Consider the following 20,478-nt stretch of genomic DNA (forward strand, 5'->3'; position numbering starts at 1 on the left):
CTGCTGACATTCCTGCCAGCATTTCCTTCCAATTTACTTTGGGCAACTCCTCTCTCATATCACTGTAATTTCCCTTACTCCACTGAAATACTGCTACGTCAGACTTTACTTTCTCCCTATCAAATTTCAAGTTGAACTCAATCATTGTGATCACTGGTTCCTAAGGGTTCTTCTACCTTAAGCTCCCTGATCGTCTCTGGTTCATTACCTAACACCCAATCCAGTATAGCTGATCCCCTAGTAGGATCAATGACAAACTGCTCTAAAAACCCATCTCTTAGGCATTCAACAAACTCACTCTCTTGAGATCCATTACCAACCTAAATCGACCTACATGTTAAACTCTCCCTTGACTATCGTAACATTGTCCTTTTGACACACCTTTTCTATTTCCTGTTGTAATCTGTGGTCCACATCCCAGCCACTGTTGGGAGGGCTGTGTATAACTGCCATCAGGGTCCTTTTACCTTTGCAGTTTCTTAACTCAATCCACAAGGATTCAACATCTTCCTGTCCTATGTCACATCTTTCTACTGATTTGATGCCATTCTTTACCAGCAGAGCCACGCCACCCCCTCTGCCTACCTTCCTATCCCTCTGATACCATGCATAACCTTGAACATTCAGCTCCCAACTACAACCATCTTCAACCATGATTCAGTGATGGCCACAAAATCATATCTGACAATCTGTAATAGTGCAACAAGACCATCCACCCTATTTCTTATACTCTGTGCATTGAGATATAACACTGAATCATGAATTTGCTACCTTTTTTGATTTTACTTCCTGAATGCAGTGATACTCACTCACCCTGCTGGCTGCAATTTTGTCCTATCATTTGCCTGCCCTTCCTGACAGTCTGACTGCATCCTCTCTTGGTTTTTTTTTAACATCTGTCCTATCCTGAGTCCCTTCACTCCAGTTCCAACCCCTACTAAATTAGTTTAAACCCGCCCCAACAGCTCTAACAAACCTGCCAGCGAGAATATTACTGCCCCTTGGGTTCAGGAGAAATGACAGAGGTAAACAAGATATTAAGAGGAATAGACAGAGTGGACAGCCAGCGCCTCTTCCCCAGGGCACCACTACTTAGTACAAGAGGACATGGCTTTAAGGTAAGGGGTGGGAAGTTCAAGGGGGATATTAGAGGAAGGTTTTTCACTCAGAGAGTGGTTAGTGCGTGAAATGCCCTGCCTGAGTCAGTGGTGGAGGCAGATATACTAGTGAAATTTAAGAGACTACTAGACAGGTATATGGAGGAATTTAAGGTGGGGGGTTATATGGGAGGCAAGGTTTAAGGGTTGGCACAACATTGTGGGCCGAAGGGCCTGTACTGTGCTGTGCTATTCTATGTTCTATGTTCAGGTGCAACCTGTCTCTTCTGAACAGATCATTCCTCCCCCCAGAAGAGATCCCAATGATCCAAGAACCTGAAGCCCTGCCCCCTGCACCAGCTTCTCAGCCACACATTTATCCTGTTTCAAATGACCCTGTTTCTGTCCTCACTGGCACGTGGCACAGGCAGTAATCCAGAAATTACTACTTGGGAGGTCCTGGTTCTCAGCTTTCTGCCCTGCTCTCCAAATTCTCTCTTCCGGACCCCTTTGCTTTTCCTTCCTATGTCATTGGTAGCAATATGTACCAAGACATCTGGCTGCTCTCCCTCCCCTTCCAAAATGCTGTGGACATGGCTCCAAAGAGATGACACAACGCTTGGCTAGCAGGGAGGGGAGGGAAAAATGTGGGTGGGGTCTGAACGAGTGCAATCTGGCTTAGCAGGTCACTGAGGGTCAATTTTCTTCTCAGCCGTTCTGCTGGAAGTGTCATATTTAACTGGCGCACGTATCCCCTGGCACTTGGCGGTTACCTGGAGCAGGTATGATAACATTGCACCTGACACGCGGCCCTGCTGTTGCCTTGCGCCATCTCCATACAGTTGCCTTCCAACAGCTGGTCAGCAGTACAAACTCTGGCTGACTTCTTTGCTGCTGCCCTTCACACTAGCTGCATCACCGGCACCAATGCTGGCTGCTGCTGCAGCGGTGCTGAGCTCTGCAACTAAGCATGAAACAGCCATTGGCCCTTTACCAGTTTATGAAAGAACTATCGATCTGATCCATTCCCAGTTGAAATTCACTCCCATGTTCAAGTGCTTATCTAGCTTCCAGAAGACCATAAAATCATAAGATCTTAAGATGCTGTAGCAGAATTAGGTCATTTGGTCCTTTGAGTCAGTTCCACTATTCAATTATGGCTGATTTATTTCTCTCAGCCTCGTTCACCCACACACCCCCCTTCAGCAACCAAAAACCTATCAATCTTTGCCTTAAATGCACCCAATGACTTGGCCTCCACAACCCTCTGCGGCAATGAATTCCACAGATTCACCACCCTCTGGCTCAACAAATTCCTCTTCATCTCTGATCTAAAGGGATGTCCCTTTATTCTGATACTGTATCCTGGGATGCTAAACTTCACTACTAATGGAAACATCCTCTCCTTGTCCACTCTATCCAGGCCTTTCAGGACCTGGTAGGATTCAAAGAGATTTCCCAACCCTCCACACACCTCTCACTTCTAAATGAAGGGTCTTGGCCTGAAATATCAATTGCTTACTTTTTCCCATAGATGCTGCCTGGCTTGCTGAGTTCCTCCAGCATTTTGTGTGTGCCGCTCCTCACACCTTTTCATTGCCGGGATCATTCTTGTAAACCTCCGCTGGGCCCTCTCCAGGGCCAACACATCCTTCTTTGGAAATGGGGCCCCAAAGTGTCCTCTGCATTTCCTGTGAGGGTTTCCACTGACTGTGTTCCAACCACCCCTTCACAAACTTCACTGGCAAAGGCAACCAGATTCTTTAACTCACTTCTCGGGATCTTCAAACCAGACAGCTGTGTGGTGTGATGTGAGTGGGGCCCTTTTCTGTAGCTTATTCCGCACTCTTACCTCTTTCCAAAAGCTTCACCTTACTAGCTGCTCACTAGTGAGTTGCTCTGCTAATGTGATACGGTCAAATCTAATCCTGCTCTGGGGAGACAAGTTCAGATGCTGGAATCTGGAGTAACAGTCTGTTGTTGGAACTCAAGTGGGTTGAGCACCCTTGGTGAGAGGGAGAAGAATTGCCAGTGTTCTGGGTCAAAACCCTGCATTAGGACTTTCCTCTCACAGATTCTACTCAGCTTGCTTAGTTCCACCAGCATATCATCTGCTGCTATTGCTGTAGTCAGACAAAAATACACATCACAGTCGCATACACACACATCAGTCATAAGCAGACACATATGCACTGAAATAAACGTACATCGACACACACGCATTTTAGAGTTTAGAGACTAGCCTGGGGCCCAGTTCAATGGCAGAACACAAGCTCCATCAAAAAAGATGCATTGAAACCTATCAAATATTGAAAGCCCTAGATAGAGTGGATGTTGAGAGGATGTTTCCCAGAGTAGGGGAGTCTAGGACCAGAGGGCACAACCTCAAAATACAAGGACTTCTCTTTAGATCAGAGGTGAGGAGGAATTTCTTTAGCCAGAGGGTGGAATTCATTGGCACAGACAACTGTGGAGGCCATCATTGGGAATATTTAAAGCAGAGGCAATTGATTAATACAAGCGTCAAAGGTCATGGGGAGAAGGCAAAAGAATGAGGTTGAAAGGAATAATAAAACAGCCATGATGGAATGGCAGGGCAGACTTGATGGGCTGAATGGACTAATTCTGCTCTTATGCCTTATGGTGTAAACATGGTAATGGGAAAGTAGGCAGAGGGGTACTGGGACTGCTGCTCTTGCACAGGGTCGTACAGAGAAATGGGACCTGAGGAAGGGGCACTCAGCATGTGTACAAATCACCTTCTCTGGTGCCCAGTTTGTGAAACGACAGAAATCTCACACACACACACACCCCTCCCTCTCTCTCTTACATCACCGCTGGGGCTAAGTGAGCCAGGTCACCATCCCCAATGGCATTGCCCACTGAAAGGACAGCAGTCGTTCAATAAGACCGCTCAATAGCAATAGATACTGGGCTTCGCAGCAATGGTAAGAAAATGGGGAGGGGAGGTAATTATTGTTAAACTACTGGAAGTGGTCAGCCTGTGCGCCCAGCGCTGTATCACAAGTGCAAGAGTATGCCCTTACCTTTGCCATCTGGGCCTGTACCCCACTGGACTTCAGCGCAGACACTGCCTTCTGTGCAGCTGCGGGACTATCGAAATCCACAAACCCATAGCCTTGAAAAAAAATCCAACAGGGTCAATACAGTGTTAAATCAGACCCGAGCAATCATTCCTACCATATCGCGTATTCAAAAAGAGAAGGGGATGCTGTCAACACTGGCTCAAAGCGTCAGCGCGCGCCAAGCCCAAGAAACCACCCGCGCAGTAGCTCCCAGACCCCACTGCTCTCTCACCACAGAGGGCGGCCCTGAAGGGACGGCAGGAGCAACATTTGCGCGGGCTGTGAGTGTGCACAGGCAGGCAGGTGGCCTTGCTTCAAGCACTGGGCTTGCGGCCTTGCTGTTGTCCTGTCTGATACCCGCACCCTCGACTTAAGCTCATGCAGAACTCAGCTCACTGGTCAGTGGCTCCCACTCAGGCAGACACCAATAAGTGGAGCAGAGATTCATTAAATTCACCTCCCTACCAGGTTTGCACCACGTAAGGTGTATCGACAGACCTTCGTGACCCAACATGGCAGGGATCGATCCCGGTGTATACACTCGTGTGTAGTGCTGCCCCAGACCCAGTGGGAATGGGGACCAGCCACTCATCCTGCGTCATTCCAAAGCCCCGGCCGCACTCACTCCCAAACAACAACAACTTGCACTTACATAGCGCCTTTAGCGTGCAGAAGCCTTCCGAGGGGCTTCATGTGAGCGTAATCAGACCAAAATTGACACCAAGCCTTGCGTTCAGACGAGTGGCTAAAAGGTTGACCAGCGAAGGAGCATTGAAGGAACGTTTACAAGAAGAATGTGTGGGGCATGGAGGCAGAGAGGTTCAGAGAATGCATTTCGGATCTTAGGGCCCAGACTGCTGATGGCACAGCCCAAAGATGGAAGCTCATCAGTGCTTAAAGCTGCTTCTAGGTAGATACAGGGGAGTGGATAAAACCAGGTTCTGTCTGGAAGAATGAAAGCTCGGCCCACTTTCCAACTGCAACAGCCTAGAGGTGGGACTTATGTTACAAGTTACCTTTGACCTTGCTCATTTCTGACCTCATCAAACCCTCAGTGTTGAATAATTTGGTCAAAATGCCAGAAGCTTTAGCACAAGAGAGGCATCAGTTAATCAGAGTATGTTTTCCTTTGATTCGTGCCTGTTATAAGGTTCCTGAACAGCTCAAATGGGTAATTAGATTCCTGGTGCACATCTCAGACTAGGAAGCATAAACTACCTCAAAGAATGCAATCACAGGTCTACGCTTAACCGTACACACCCTTGAGCTAAGGACAGAAGAGCAGCATTGGATTCAGCATCGAACCGTTCCTGACAACCGCTCGATTGTCACATGATCTCTTCATAGTTGGAAGATTGTGAGTTCAAATCCCATTCCAGCGACCAGTACAAAAATCTGGGCTGATTCTCCACATTGGAGCCATTGCTATTTGAGGTGGTGTCTTTTGAAAGAGATTCTCAGGGAGGGAATTCCAGAGTACAGGAGCTTGGGAATTGAAGGCATGGCTGTTAATATTGGGAACTGGTAGCAGGAGGTCAGAGGAGCAGAAACTATTGTGTACTAGGGTATGGACAGCATTTTTTCTGTGTCACAGGAGGCCATTCAGCCCATAAAGTCTCTCAGATCTATTCTATCAATCCCATATTTCCCTGTGACCTGTTCTGTCTTACATTTCCAGCCACTCCCTCAGGATTCTACCACTCACCTACACACAACATAAAGCAACCTGTAAACCCACCGACTCTGCACATCATCGGGGGGCGGGGGGGGAATCCCATGTGTTCGCAGGGAGACTGTGCAAACTCCACACACAGACAACGCCAAAGGCCGGGATTGAACCTGGGTCTCTGGAGCTGCAAGGAAGCTCAGCCGCCATGACACCTAGTTTTGGCTAAGCCAAATGCGGGAATTGAATGAGGTCAGTCACCCTCTCGAGACTGTCCCACAATTCAACTAGATCGCATTGTATTGGGCATTCACCTGCGCCTACCCACTTTGACCTCTGACCCGACAGCAACCCATTGGTCTCAGTGAAAGTGTCTTCAGGCAATCCCTCCGTCTCACCTGAAGGTGAAGCACTCCCACAGTATCACACAGGAGCTCAACTCTCTGAGGAAGGGAACTGTTTTCACCTTTCTCTCACCCCAATCAAATCCTGCTGAGGTAGGTCTTGTATGTCAATTAAGAGCAGAACTGCTCATATTATTATCTAAGAATGTATTTACTGAAATCCTTTGCTGTGGGAAGAACTTACTTTTATGTGGTGAACGACACTAAGAATGTTATTTGCAATGTGTTTATTCCTTTGTGTATTTTTATTATGAATACAAGTTTATTTTTGAAATAAAAAGAATCAAATCCTATAATTATCTGAACACCTCAATTAGGCTGTGCTTTGTAAAGGATTTCAAACTGAGTGCTCATAATGGAGCCCCTTTAGGATAGCCACAATGGCGGAGCATACAGGGCTGCTGCCTGACAGCTCCACAGACCCGGGTTCAACCCCGACCTTGGGTTTTCTCAGTGTGGGGTCTGCGCACTTTTCCTGTGATTGGATGGGCTTGCCCCCAAGGTGTTCCAGTTTCCCCCCATGCTGGATGTCGGGTTGTAAATTGGTGTGAGTGAGGTGTAGAGCCCGGGGAGGGGGTGGTGATAGGAGCGCAGGGGCAACAAAACGGGATCAGTGCACAGTAAATGGCTAGCTGATGATCAGCATGGACTCGGTGGGCTGAGGGCCTGCTTCTGCGCTGCATCTCTGCATGAGAGAGTAGGGAACAGGGACTGACTCAGGAGAAGATTGGAATGGTTCAGTTGGGAAGTAACCAAGGTGTGGGAGGGGGATTTCAGTATTAGGTGGATGGACACAGGTCACTGCAAAAGAGGGAACTGGGCGTTGAACTCAGCTGGGGGCTGAATATAATATGCAAAGGATCCGGATACCATTCTGGTGTTTATCGCTGAGGCTCACACTGCATTATATTGCTGTTTCCACTTCTTGTGGCCAGAGGTCCTCGGTGTGGGATCACTAATGTGATGGTGGTGAGCAGGATGATGAGTACACACACACTCTTAGTGGAACCCTAGCCAAGACTACTCTGGACTATAGGGGCAAGAGTCAAATGCACTACCTTCCCAAGTTCAAAATAAGATGAATGGAGAGGGACACCAATTTACCTCAGTTGCAAAGAATTTCAGAATCACACAGTCCCTTCAGCTCACCAGCCATCATCAACTATCCCCTTACACTAATCCTACATTGATCCAATTTTATTCTCAACCACTCACCCCCAGATTCTACCACTCAATGCACTCCAGGGGCAATTAACAACGGCCAATTGACCTCCTGACCCGCACATCTTTGGGATGTGGGAGGAAAGCAGAGCACTCGGTGGTCACAGAGGGTATGTGAAAACTTGAAACACAGAGCACCGGAGGTCAGGGTCGAACCCGGGTCTCTGTCAGGGTGAGGCAGCTGCTCTACCTGCTGCACCACCGGGAAGGGGTTAACTTGGCAAAAGCCCCTGCCTCTATCCCTGAAATGGCCTAGCCTGTATTTAAAATAGAAGAAGCACAATCTCTGGCTGCTCTTGACTCAGAGGGTCTTCTGTTTAATGATGCTCACCGCCAACTCTACTGGAGTAAGCTTGGTCATTGCAGGGATGAATCAAGATTCTAGCAGCTCGAATGGAAGCCTCCAGCCTCCTTGCATGATCAAACAGCCTCCTTCCCCAACTTCAACAACTCCCAGAAAAACAAAGACGGACTTGCATTACTGTAGCACCTTTGAAGCCCACTTTCAGGATGTTTTGCAGCATTTTCAGCCGTTGCAGGAAGCACTCATCTGCGCAAAAGCAAGATTCCAAAAAGATAAATGCAATTTTGACCGAATGACCTGTTTGGTGGTGGGTAACCAGCAGCCTCCCTGGGCCCATGGACGAGCTACCTTGAAATAGCGCCGTGGAATCTTTTTATATCTGTCAGAGAGCAAGCAGTGGAAGACAGCACTGGGAACAAAATTTGCGCTTCCTCATTTCTGCACTGGAGCATCCGCCAAGGTTAATGTGCTTCTCTTAAGTAATTGCAAGAGCATTCAAATGGATAGCAAAAACTTTCTTTTGCTCCTCAGCTGTGCCACAAAGAACAATCATCAGCTTTTGGAGACTTCAAGGCAATCCAGAAGGTACAACCATTCCTAATCAGTATAATGTCTTGCCATGCCATTTACCCTGGGAGCCATGGGGATACATTACGTGGCTGTGGTGCCCTTGGGTCACTGTTGCCACAGCAACACATCAGCCACAACAGAATGCTGTGTCCCCTGGTACAGATTTAAAGCTTGTATCTCAGACAATCAGGTGAGCAATCTCACTGAAATGATAAGCAGTGCAGTTGGCTCTGCAGCAGTCTCACATTATACCCAAATGGCAGCATAGGCACCAGGATTCAATCTGGCTTGCATCTACATAGCTTTGTCGTTGCAAATGCACCATGCCTGATAGAATCCCCATCAATGGGAGTCTGCTTGCCGAGTACTTCCGTGACTGGCGGTCAGGAAATTCCCCCCAAGGCACCCAAGGTTGCTTAACAACAACAACTTGCGCTGATACGGTGTCCCACTTACAGACTGAAACACATAGAGAGTGCCAATCTGACAGGGCCTACACTGAGCCAGAAAGGGGTTGTACAAAGACGCAGGTTTTCAGAAGAGTCGGAGAGACATGTTGGGGAGGGAAGGCACCCCTCCCATGGCAAACAAACCCTGGACCAAAGGAGCAAAGGACTGAGGCTGCCACTGGATTGGCAATTCAGTGTCCCTTTCTAATCCTGTGGGAGGGCAAGGCTTTCTTCCTGAGACTATGAGATGGGGTCTCCTGTGGCTGTGGGTTGGCAAGTTGGCAGGAATACATTATATACATCAGGTGGTGGTGCCTGTAGTTTACTTTCACTGCTACCCTTCTGCTGGCCACTTTATAAAGCCAATAAATATTATCCTTTGGACCTGGCTGCATGCAATGTGAGCCCAGCCAAGTGCCCAGGTCATCCCCAATGGCACAGAAACTTCTCAACACCTCACTCTCACTGCTTGAAAAGCCAACTTAAATCCTAATGGCTGTCCCCATGACCAACTCTATCCTTTCCGACCCGAACCACTTCTGTCTGCCATGTACACAATACAGGTTCATTATTGGAGAACAATGTGTGGATCACATCACTCTCCCCTACACTCACCCAGATGCAGCCCTCAACCCCAACCTATGCCAACTCAGCGCTCTGATACGTATGATTGTTTTTATGAATGCACATTCTCCCCACCTGTCAAGGGATTTTGAGTCTTTTCCATAAACATTTAATTCCATATTTCCTTTGGCTCATTGTGTTTCTTAGCGCAATTGCATACCCAGCTAATTTCACTGTAACCTACTCTCCCCCACATTCCCATCAACTCATCCCACTATCCCAGACTCTACCACTCATTTACAAACTAGGAATATTTTACAGCACCCGATTAATCCACGGACCCTCTGGGATGTGGGAGGGAACAGGACCACCTGGTGGAAACAGCATCAGAGTTCAGGATCAAACCTGGGACCATAGCGCTGTGGGGCAGCAGCTCTGCCAGCTGTATCTCTTCTTCTGAAGGTCCCATCAGGCTGCACATGAGGGTGCTACTACTATTAGTGAGTGCCTCCATTTGCTACTTATGCATTTGTGGGGCGTAAGCAGCACAAGCAGCGTTTATTGCCCTTGAGAAGGTGGGAGATGAGCCGCCATCTTGAACCACTCTGGTGAAGGGGCTCCTACACAGTGCTGTTAGGGAGGGAGTTCCAAGATTCAGACCCAGTGATGATGAATGGTGGTATATTCCAAGTTGTGATGACATGTGACTTGAAGGGGAACCTGCAGGTGGCGGTGTTCCCCTGCAACAGCAGCCCTCAGCCTTCCCCTATGAAAAGGCTGGAGCAAGTCTGGAGGAATGTAGTGGGTCGTGCAGCATCTGTGGGAGGAAAAGAACCATTGACGTTTCGGGTCAGAATCACACACTTGTTCCTGCAGCCGGTTTGCCTGGGAGGTGCTGCTGGAGTAGGGTTGGGGAGTAACTGGGGTGCATGCTCCACGATGCTGCTGGGGAATGAGGTGCCAAACATGCAGTCTGCTTTCTTCAGGATGGCATTATTGGGGCAAATGAAGAGCTTTGGGATGCTAGGCGGTGAGTCACTTACTACAAGGGGTATTTATGTTGCTGGACCAGTTAAGTTTCAGGTCAATAGTGACCCCTCAGGATGTCAGGAGTGGGGAACTAGGTGATGGGTATGCCAATGTATGTTAAGGGTTGGTAGGTAGACACTCTCTTGTTGGAGAGTCTTCGCCTCCCACTGTTATGGTGCCAACATTACCTTCCCTTTGACAGTACATGTCTCAAAGTTGCCCACACCAATTGACCTTATTCACGGCACAGAAGAGCAGCCTTATTGCCTACCATCCCAGCAGCCATGTATGAGGGTCTAGGATCCGAGGGCACAGCCTCGGAGTAAAGGAGCACCCCTTTAAACCTGCGATCAGGAGAATTTCTTCAGCCAGAGGGTGGTGAATCTGTGGAAATCGTTGTCCTGGAGGCCAAGTCACGGGGTGTATTTAAGACAGAGATTGATAGGTTCTCAATTGGTAACATTAGGGTTACGGGGAGAAGGCGGAAGAATGGGGCTGAGAATTACAGAGCAGACTCAATGGGCTAGATGGCCAAATTCTTCTTGTATACCTTAAGAGCGCAGAAGAAGGGAGAATTTGCATTTCCACAGCACCTTCCATGGCCTCTGGAGATCCCAATGCAGGTAACAAAGTGCAGTCATTGCTGTGAAGAAGAAAATATGCTGGATTGACCAAGGGCCTCTGAAACCTTCCATGACAGACAAGAGCTGCTGTCTCTGGCCCTGGAATCCATCAACTGACTCAAAGGATACAGAGATACAAGATGCAGCTTGACACACATTCTCAGCTCTAGAGGTGAGAAGGACCATCCAATGAACAGTCTTCAGATTTGCAACATGCCATTGGGACACAGCTCTCACCTCTCTGATCAACTGGGTTCTGACTCTTCTTGCTGCTGTGGGTTTCCAGGGGGATGATGATGTCAGCACAGTGGTGTTAACTTGACACCTCTGCTGAATTAGCAAGTTATCCAAAAAAATTCAGAGATCCTTGTCCATCATACCATCCAATCCCCAAATGCCTTCTTCCTTCTCACTAGGGACCTAAGGCAAGGACAATATTGAGGCAAGCTCCAGTGGTGCTGTGTTTCTCTGTTCAACAATTTAAAATGGATGCCGTATCAAGACCAGGAGTCCCACAACTAGGGCCATGCCATTCATGCCCCAAGATCAATTAAGGAATCTATTGTTAAACTTCTAATTTTGGAGAAGGAGTCTTGTTTCTCCCTTCGTACACAGTAGACGAAGGCAAAAAGAAACACCTGCATTTCTGTAGCACTACACTCAACCACAGAACAACAGAAATTTTTCAAGTTACTGAGGTACTTTGGGTGTGCAGAAATGAGGAAATGCCACAGATAACATCATGACCTGGTAACTGGATTCAGTGGTTATGCAAGAAAACAGGAGCAACAGACCACTTGGCTCCTTGAGCATATTCTTCCATCCAATGATTGCTTTGTGCCAAGTTTTAACTCCTCATCTTTCTGTAATCCTCAACATTTTATCTAAGTCCCTTTTAAATACCCTCAATGATCTATCCTCCAATACCTTCTGAGAATTCCAAAGATTTGCTGCCCTCCATGAGAAGGAACATTGACATAGTTTGGTTTTAAATGATTTGCCCCTATATCTGATTCTCCTTCTTCAAGATTCCCTGGATCGAGGAAATATTTTGTCAAGCCCGCTTCAATAAGATCACTCATTCATTCTTTTAAACTTTAAAGAATATATTCTGCCTTGCCTCTCTTGATAGGTCATCCCTCTCATTACATTGGAAAATCCCCTTTGGACTGCCTCCAATATTCTTTCATTGGTAAGGAAAAAGGGAGAACACAGCACAGGCACAGGCCATATAGCTCAACAGCTCTGAACAGTCAATTGGTTGAGAGGATTGGTTGCCAAGGCCACCAGAGAAGCCTCTATATTTTACAAACTGCACTGTGGGATCATTGACTGGCCAGGTCTTAGCATCTGAAAGCCAGTGCCTTATTAAGAGCCTCAACATGGAATTTTGTGCTTTTACAGCTAGACTGGGAATTGAACCTACAACCTACAAAAGGCAAGAGTGCTACCACATGACCATACCTTTGTTTAATGACCTTCTAAGAACAAACCTGCTTGCCTTCTCAACATAGTTTTACACCTCAGTGTTTGTTATCACAACACCTGCTTGACTGCTTCAGTGAGCCATCTCAGAAGTCAGAGGTCACTTAGCTGGCAACCGTGCCCATAAGATGCCATGTTTGGAAGGAGCATTCAATTTGGGCAAAACAAGGGAGAAATTTTGAAATATGAAACAAACACAAAAAGAGACTTTTTTTTGCTTAGGAGACAGCATCCTCCAGAAAGTTTTGTCCAAACCAGTAGATGGGGCAAGGACATCGCCCTTCCTGCGTGTATCACTTCAGATTTAAGCTCAGGGCATTGTTCCGAAGTGCAGCATTTTCACAGGAATCTCCTACTGTGACAGGATTTACTATTTTCTTTAAAAGTTCATCCCAAGAGGCAAGTTACTAATTCCAGGCCTCCAGCTTCACCAGGCAACAAAAAGCGGAACATTTGAGGAATCAGTTTGTCATTTTTAATATTTACTACAAAAAAAAGTTGCAGAGCGCCTAGTGGAATAATTCTGTGACATAAATAGTGGGAATATCCCAAGTTCCATTGCAATGGACTGTGTCCCGTTGGCCAGATCAGGAAATGCAGGGCAATATTGTTTGGCTAAGCACAGCAGGGCAGTGAAGCGCTTGTGAGAATAATTGCTGGAGACTGCCCCCCCCCCCAATCTTCATTATCATTAGGGGCATGTTTGTCCATCCTACTCAGCATGCATGAATTGCTGCGGGATGAGGTGACGGCTGTGCTCCATGCATTGGCTGAGCTCATACTTCACCCTAAAGCTCTGCTCTGGCTTAAGGAACTGCTGAGGCTGCGCCAGACAGAAGTGAGAGGGCAAGCACAGTGGTTAGCGCAACGCTTTGCAGCGCCAGCTGTAAGACTGTGGTTTGATTCCTGCCACTGTAAGGAGTTTGTACCTTCTCCCTGTGAACGTGTTGGTTCCCGCATCACAAAGACATACGGTTACGGCAAGTGAGTTTTGGGCATGTTATGTTGGCGTTGGAAACGTAGTGACACCTTTGGACTGCTCCCAAGCACAACCCTCGCTGATCTTACGTGGTGCAAACGATGCATTGCACTGTATGTTTTGATGTATATGTGTGAAATAAAACTAATCTTTGATCTTTAATCTTTTCTGTTGGACTATGACATTAAGGCTCTTGGCACCAAAATGCTCACCCCGTGCTATCTCAGCGAATGGCAGAAGAGGCTCTGTAGACTGTGGCCTCTTTCTGTACTCGCATGATGACGGGCAGACATGCTTGATGATATCCACTCATGCAAATGTATAACATATGTGCACAAATGCAGCTGGACCCACAAACACATCTACAAAGTTTGTATATCGGCACACACATACAGCTGCACCCATACTTGCGCTATAGTTAAGCGTGGATGTACGTGGAGAGGGCATATTTACACGTGCAAACACACATCAGCAGGCTTATTGGCATGTAGATGGTTAGAGAGGAACTGCATTTTCCCCATATGAATGGTGGGTTGAATGAAAGAAACCACAAGAGACCGCAGATGCTGGAATCTGGAGCAACAAATCATCTTCTGGAGGACTGATGCAGGGTTTTGACCTGAAACGTCAGCATATCCTTTCCTACCCACAAATGCTGCAGATTGTTTGAAAGGCCTCCATAGTCCAGGAGAGGAGAGGGACAGACTGTTGGGGTGGAGTCTTGCTCACATGGACAGCTGATCAAAGAAGCCTCTGGCCGCCATGTGGCTGCCTGAAAAATTGCTTCCATCCTTTCAGAATCCAGTACTGAGAGAAACAACAACAAGGCAAGTCTTCGAGAGGCCAAGATTAATGTTCCACATCTCACTGATGGGTTGGTATTCATGGGGCGGAGGCAGCCAGGCCAAGCCAATCCCAGCTTAGGTCACCGGGACAACTGGTCTCGGTGCTCGGTGCTCCTGAGCAGGACAGGAGATGATGCATGCCTGCTTCTCTGTGTCTCATGCTTATGTGCTAGCGCACGTACGTATGTGCATGCCTAAACGTCTGATTCTGTGTTTGCCATTGCGCATGTTTATGAGTGGAAGTATGTTTGTCTGCATTTGTTATAAACTTGCCTGGATGAATGACATCAATCACATGTGGCTATGTACATGCATAGTGATATGTGACAACACGCAAGCTATCCAGCCCGAGTGCATCCAAGTTCAGGAATCAATTGTGTGCCTGACCATATGCCATCATGTATATTGACACCCGTCATGTATTCCAACATTATAATATAATGGGTGCATACACACTGCAATTGGCATGCATGCATGTCTGCAAGTATGTGCACAATTTTATGTTTGCATGCTCACATGTATGTAAAGTTACACAGATCAACATAGGTAATGAATATGTGTACCTACGGTGGAAAATTAATGCATGCTTACAAAGATGCGCATTGATATACACGGTCCATTTGTGTGTCTGTTAATGTGGGATATGCCTCTATGCACATCAATTTGTGAATCGATTATTGTATATGACTATATGCACTCAGTGACCACTTCTTAGGTACACTTGTAGACCTGCTCATTAATATAAATATCTAATCAGCCAATCACGTGGCAGCAACTCAGTGCATAAAAGCATGCAGACATGGTCAAGAGATTCAGTTGTTATTCAGACAAAACATCAGAATGGGGAAAAAATGTGACTTGAGTGACTTTGGCCAGGGAATGATTGTTGGTACCAGATGATGTGCTTTGAGAATCTCAGAAACTGCTGATCTCCTGGGATATTCATGCACAATGGTCTCTAGAGTTTACAGAGAATGGTGCGAAAAACAAAAAAACATCCAGTGATCGGCAGTTCTCTGGGTGAAAATGCCTTGTTAATGAGAGAGGTCAGAGGAGAGTGGCCAGACTGGTTCAAGCTGACAGGAAGGCGACAGTAACTCAAATGACCAGGTATTACAACAGTGGTTTGGAGAAGAGTATCTTTGAACGCACAACATGTGGATGGGCTACGGAAGTAGAAGACCGTGAATATACACTCAGTGGCCACTTTGTTAGGTACAGGAGATTCCTGATAAAGTGGCTTCTGAGTGTATGGGTGTACATATCCCTGCATGTATATCCATGGTTATGTCTGTGTGTGTGTGTTCAAGTGCCAATTACCTCGGACTGTGCCCGGACCAGTACTTGAAGAATAGCCGATCAGGTGAGGTGACTGTGATGAGCTCCCCTTCCCACTGAAGCAAACCAGCAAGACAGCACAGTCAGAACAGGGAACAGCGAGGTCTGATCCGGAAAGAGAGGGGGAAGAAAAGCCGCTGAGGAAAATGAAAGATGGAAATCAAACAAGATCAGCAGTGCGTGCAGCTGGAGGGAAATCCACCTCCATTACCGAGGAGACGAAAAGTGGAAACTGACGGCTGTGAAATTAATGACAGCGAGCTGGGGCTTCATTTCCTGGTCAGGACACTGTTCCACTTTCCCTGAAGTCATGTTACAAAATGACTCTTAGCAAACCAAAACCCCACTGAACAAGGCAGTGGCTGATAAAACACGATAGCATTTACAATTAATATTAAAACATGCCAGTCTGTGGTCCTTGGAATAGCTAGGGGGAGGAATGTAAACTCTATACGTGAAAGGCAAAAGCAGCAGTTGTAAATTAAAAGGACACCTTCTCGAAAAAATGCTTTATTAAAATCTGTCAGAGAGGAGATTAATAAAAAAAGTAGTGCTGTTTTTGCAAGGAAGAGGCAACGGAACAAAATGACAATGGTCAGGGGGCATTCGGTCCATTATGCCCATGTCAGCTCTTCGTTAGAGAGTCATCCTTCATCTGCACAGTCGTAAGTTTTAAGTTCAGAGAGAGAAGGAAGAGGATAATCAGATTTTTCCTGTGTGCTGGTTTACGAGAAGGGTCAAGGGTAAAGCCAGCTGTAATTGGGTAGATGGGACACAGAAGTGCCATGGCGCAAGTAAGACTGAGCTTCAGAACTGCTGGCAACTTTGAAACAGATGTAAATGGCCAGTGCTGTGCAGTCTGTTGTCACTGGAATTGACCGCCCATTTCAGCATGGATGTCGTGAGTAGCTGGGTTTTCATCAGCATACTTTAGCTCCGCAATAAATTTAAGGTCTTGATCAGCTAAGAGCCAAGACAGAATGCAGGCCCAGTGTCCAAGTTACACACAAGGGAAAGTCAAAGAATGCCAAAGTACATATGAATCATCCAAATTGGCATTTAGATTTTTGAGTACATTGATGATTGATCATATTCTTATGTTGTATTCTGTCTCCGAGAGTACAGGCAGGCAAGTCAACTGTGAGGGCATTGTGATTGGCCTCCTCCTCAATGTCTACTCCTGGCATTGGTGAAAAGGATCCCAGGGTGGTGGGGGGAGGGGAATGGTGGGAACGTGGTGGGATAAATCTGAGCCAAGCAGGCTCAGATTTCACATTCTGATTTACTTTAGTTAGTTTGGGAAGCAATAAGTCAGGCCCTTTGCTTCTGATGAGACAGCCTAGCTGGGGAAGTCTGATGCAAGCCCTGGACAGGATTCTGCATGATTGCCATGCCAAATAACAACATACCTCTCACTTTGGTAGAGTGACACACTAAAGGATGGGAAAACTGAGTCATGGTCTTTAAAAGCAAAAGCTGGTTGCTTAGTTCTGAAAATATGCACAGCTGCCAATATTTAACATTTCAATCATAAGTTGTACTTCTTGTTTAACACAAAAATACGGTGAACACGACCATGTCAAAATAACTGTGCTCGCTTTGGGAATTTGCAAAGGAAACCGAGAGGTCATTTGCCCTGCCCAGCCATTTCAAGCTGACATCAGAGGAGAGGCAATGTCAGTACACGGGGCCAATCGATGGGGTGGAAGACAGATCCAGTGGCTCCTCCCACGGTGATGATTTGCAGGACATTTTAGTGGGAAGGTTGCTGGCTTCTAACGGTGATGAAAAACGAACCCAAGGGGCAGGTGATTCAAACTGCTGCAACTTTATTTGGGTTTGTCTTTGCGCATTATAGCTTGTTAAAAAAGGCCCCTTCCATTAGCCTTGGAGGTGGATCTAACTCTGAATTTGGCCTGCCAATCTCAACAGGAAATATTGTTGGAAGAACACCGAGTTCTAAGGGTATAAATACTCTCACAGATGCTGGTACATGTTTCAGACAGCCTCATTGCACTCTCTCTCCCACTCCCTCCCCCTCTCTCTCTCTCTCTTTCACACCTTCTCACTCTCTTTCTCTCTCTCTCTCACTCTCTTTCTCTCTCTCTCTCTCCTCCTCCTCCTCTCCTTCCACAACACAGCTGTGCAGCTGGGACCTCCCTTGTGTTCCACGGATGGCTGGAATCCCAGGAATGCGGAATGTGCTTTTGATTCAAATGATATGCCTTTGGAAGTAGGTTCGGTGAACATCTTAAACCCGCGCTCAGTTGAGGGGGAAGGGTGGAGTTGACAGGACTGCTTTCAGCAGGCGGTGGGGAGTGAGGGGAAGGGGGATATTTTACGGGGAAAAGGGAGACTTCCCTTTTACCTCTCAATGAAGACCCCTCCCACAACCACAGGCTGCAATCGTGGCACTGTCTGCTCTATGGGCTGTCTGCCAGCTCCCCAATGGAACTGGAGTCCAATCCAGCTCTCCCGGCAATCAGTACAAACTCCTGAGCAATTTTCCTTCCAACTGGTTGCAAGGGAGTAAAGGTCATGGCCTGTGCCCTACTCCCACTGGCTGAAAAGTAAGCATTAACCAGTTCGGGTCTGAGATACTCTCAACAAGCATCTCTCCTATGAAAGGGAGGGCCATAGACATACAAACCAATTGGTAAGTGTGGGACACTTCCAATCTTTGCTGCTCTGACTCCTCGCCTTTCCTTTTGTTCAAATTCCCTCCACGGCCTCACTCAATCTCCCTCTGAAATCCAGTCTTGGCCTCTTCCACTCCTACCCCACCTCAGCCCAATTTCAATCGTCCCACCATTCACGGCTGTAGTCCTTTACAACTCTGAGCTCCTTCCCCCAAGCCTCTCCTGTGCTTTTTTGGGAGGGGTTTAATCAATCACTCCTCAAAACCATTGCCTTTGGCTGAGAGTTTGCTCGCCTGCCCTGATGGCTCGGTGTCAAATTTGGTTTCCGATTACATTCCTGTGAAGCATCTGTTAAAGCACAATATAAATGCAAGTTGTTGTTGTTAACACATCCAAAAACAAGGCATTTCAAAATGAACAGTTTTACGCTGTTAGTACATCACCAGGTAATTTCAACCAATTAACAAATAACATAAATCATTCATTAAATAGTTGTTTGAAAGGATGTCATCGAACAGTCCAGTCTTGATACAGTTGCCAGAGCACGTCTGTAATGTTTGCAGCCACAGCATGGTATCTCCTTCTTATGAATCCAGACTGATTCTGTTACATGGTGAAGCGTGCCCGTAAAACCAAATTACAGTGTTACTCTCTTGTTTTCACATCATTCCTGAACAGCACTTATTCCCACAGTCAGAAAAACAATAGGAGCACCTTGACACCAAATCCCCCACTGCAATCACATCTCCCTCCTTCCTCGCTCCTGCCTGCTACCTCTGATCATCCGGCATTAAGATGCCGACACTGGGAATGAGAGGGGTAAACTGTTCTGGCGGGTGAGGTGGTGGGGGCGGGGTGAAAGTGCCTGGCTGGATGTTCACACACTGTAGAAATGGAGTCTCCTACCTTTGCACTTGTTGGTTGTCTTGTCCAGAATGGCTTTTGTGGAAACTATTTTGCCATACCTATTAAGAAGCAAAGTAAAAAAAAAGTTAGAGACCGTAAAAATGTTGATGCAGCATTTCAAGTTGGCATGAGGCCCATCCATTTTGGAAGCTAACTCTGCAATCCAGGCATGGTCTCTCCGGTGGCGATGTCCTCCCCAGTTGTTTACTGTGGCTCAGTGGGTAGCACCTTCACCTTTGAGACAGGAGGTTGAAGTTCAAATCTTATTCCAGATGCTCAATTACAAGAAAAGGCCTGATTCTTCACTGAGAGCAAAGTAGACTCTTTTCAGGATGAGACAGTAAACTGTGGTCCCATCTGTATGCTCTCTGTGGTCCCTCAACCAATATCATGCAAACTAATTATCTCAGTGTTACGCAGTTCCCATTATATAGCAGTAAGCCCGCTGTTTTACAGGACCAGTAATTGGCAGGTCGGAGTTCAATTCCTGCTGCTATTTGTAAGGAGTTTGTACGTTCTCCCTGTAACCACATGGGATTCCTCTGGGTGCTCTGGTTTCCTCCCACAGTCTGAAGATGTACAGGTTAGGATTAGTAAGTTGTGGGCATGCTGTGTTGGCATCGGAAGCATGATGATACTTGCAGTCTGCCCCAGCATGTCCTTGGACTGTGTTGGTAGTTGGTGCAAACTGCACCTTTCACTGTATTTTCCAATATTTCGATATATATGTAATAAATAAAGTTAATCTTTATCTTTCTTACATCCAATTTTACATTGCGTGAAATATTGCCAACCCTCTACATACCCATTCCCTTTCCTTGTTTCCACAGAAATAACATTCACTCCAAAAGTGTCAGGCAATAACCCTCTCCGATAAGAAGGAGCATATCCTCCTACCATTAACTCTCTCTCCAAAGAAAAGAGAGAGAGAGAGAGAGAGAGAGAGAGAGAGAGAGAGAGAGAGAGAGAGAGAGAGGGAGAGCATATTCATCTAACCCTAACCCTCTCCAATAAGAGAGCATATCCTCTTATCCCTTACATTCAGTGGCATGACCAACACTGAGTCCTCCATCATTAATGTCCTGGGGGTCACCACTGACCAGAACCCCTCAAATGGACCAGAGTGAGCAGGTTGGGTTTCCTGTGGGAAGTTAGATTCATACAGCACAGAAACAGGCCCTGGAGCACAAATGGTCCGTGATGAAAATGTTCATCCAAGCTAGTCCTATTTGCCCACAACTGACTCATGTTCTTCAAAACCTTTCTTACCCAT

The 20,478-nt window shown here is 46.7% G+C and overlaps 1 protein-coding gene across 9 annotated transcripts in view; it reads right to left on the reverse strand.

Moving 5' to 3' along the window:
• The window catches only part of LOC132384674 (RNA-binding motif, single-stranded-interacting protein 2-like), a 226,800-nt gene that overhangs the window by 63,020 nt on the left and 143,302 nt on the right, over window positions 1-20,478 (reverse strand). For all 9 annotated transcript variants that reach the window (XM_059956023.1, XM_059956022.1, XM_059956021.1 and 6 more), the window contains exons 3-4: window positions 19,206-19,264; window positions 4,145-4,236 (exon numbers count right to left, since the gene is read on the reverse strand). In XM_059956023.1, the coding sequence (XP_059812006.1) occupies window positions 4,145-4,236; window positions 19,206-19,264 (151 nt within the window). The remainder of the gene's footprint in view (window positions 1-4,144; window positions 4,237-19,205; window positions 19,265-20,478) is intronic.

Source organism: Hypanus sabinus, chromosome X1, assembly GCF_030144855.1.
Source record: "Hypanus sabinus isolate sHypSab1 chromosome X1, sHypSab1.hap1, whole genome shotgun sequence".
NCBI lineage: Eukaryota > Metazoa > Chordata > Chondrichthyes > Myliobatiformes > Dasyatidae > Hypanus > Hypanus sabinus.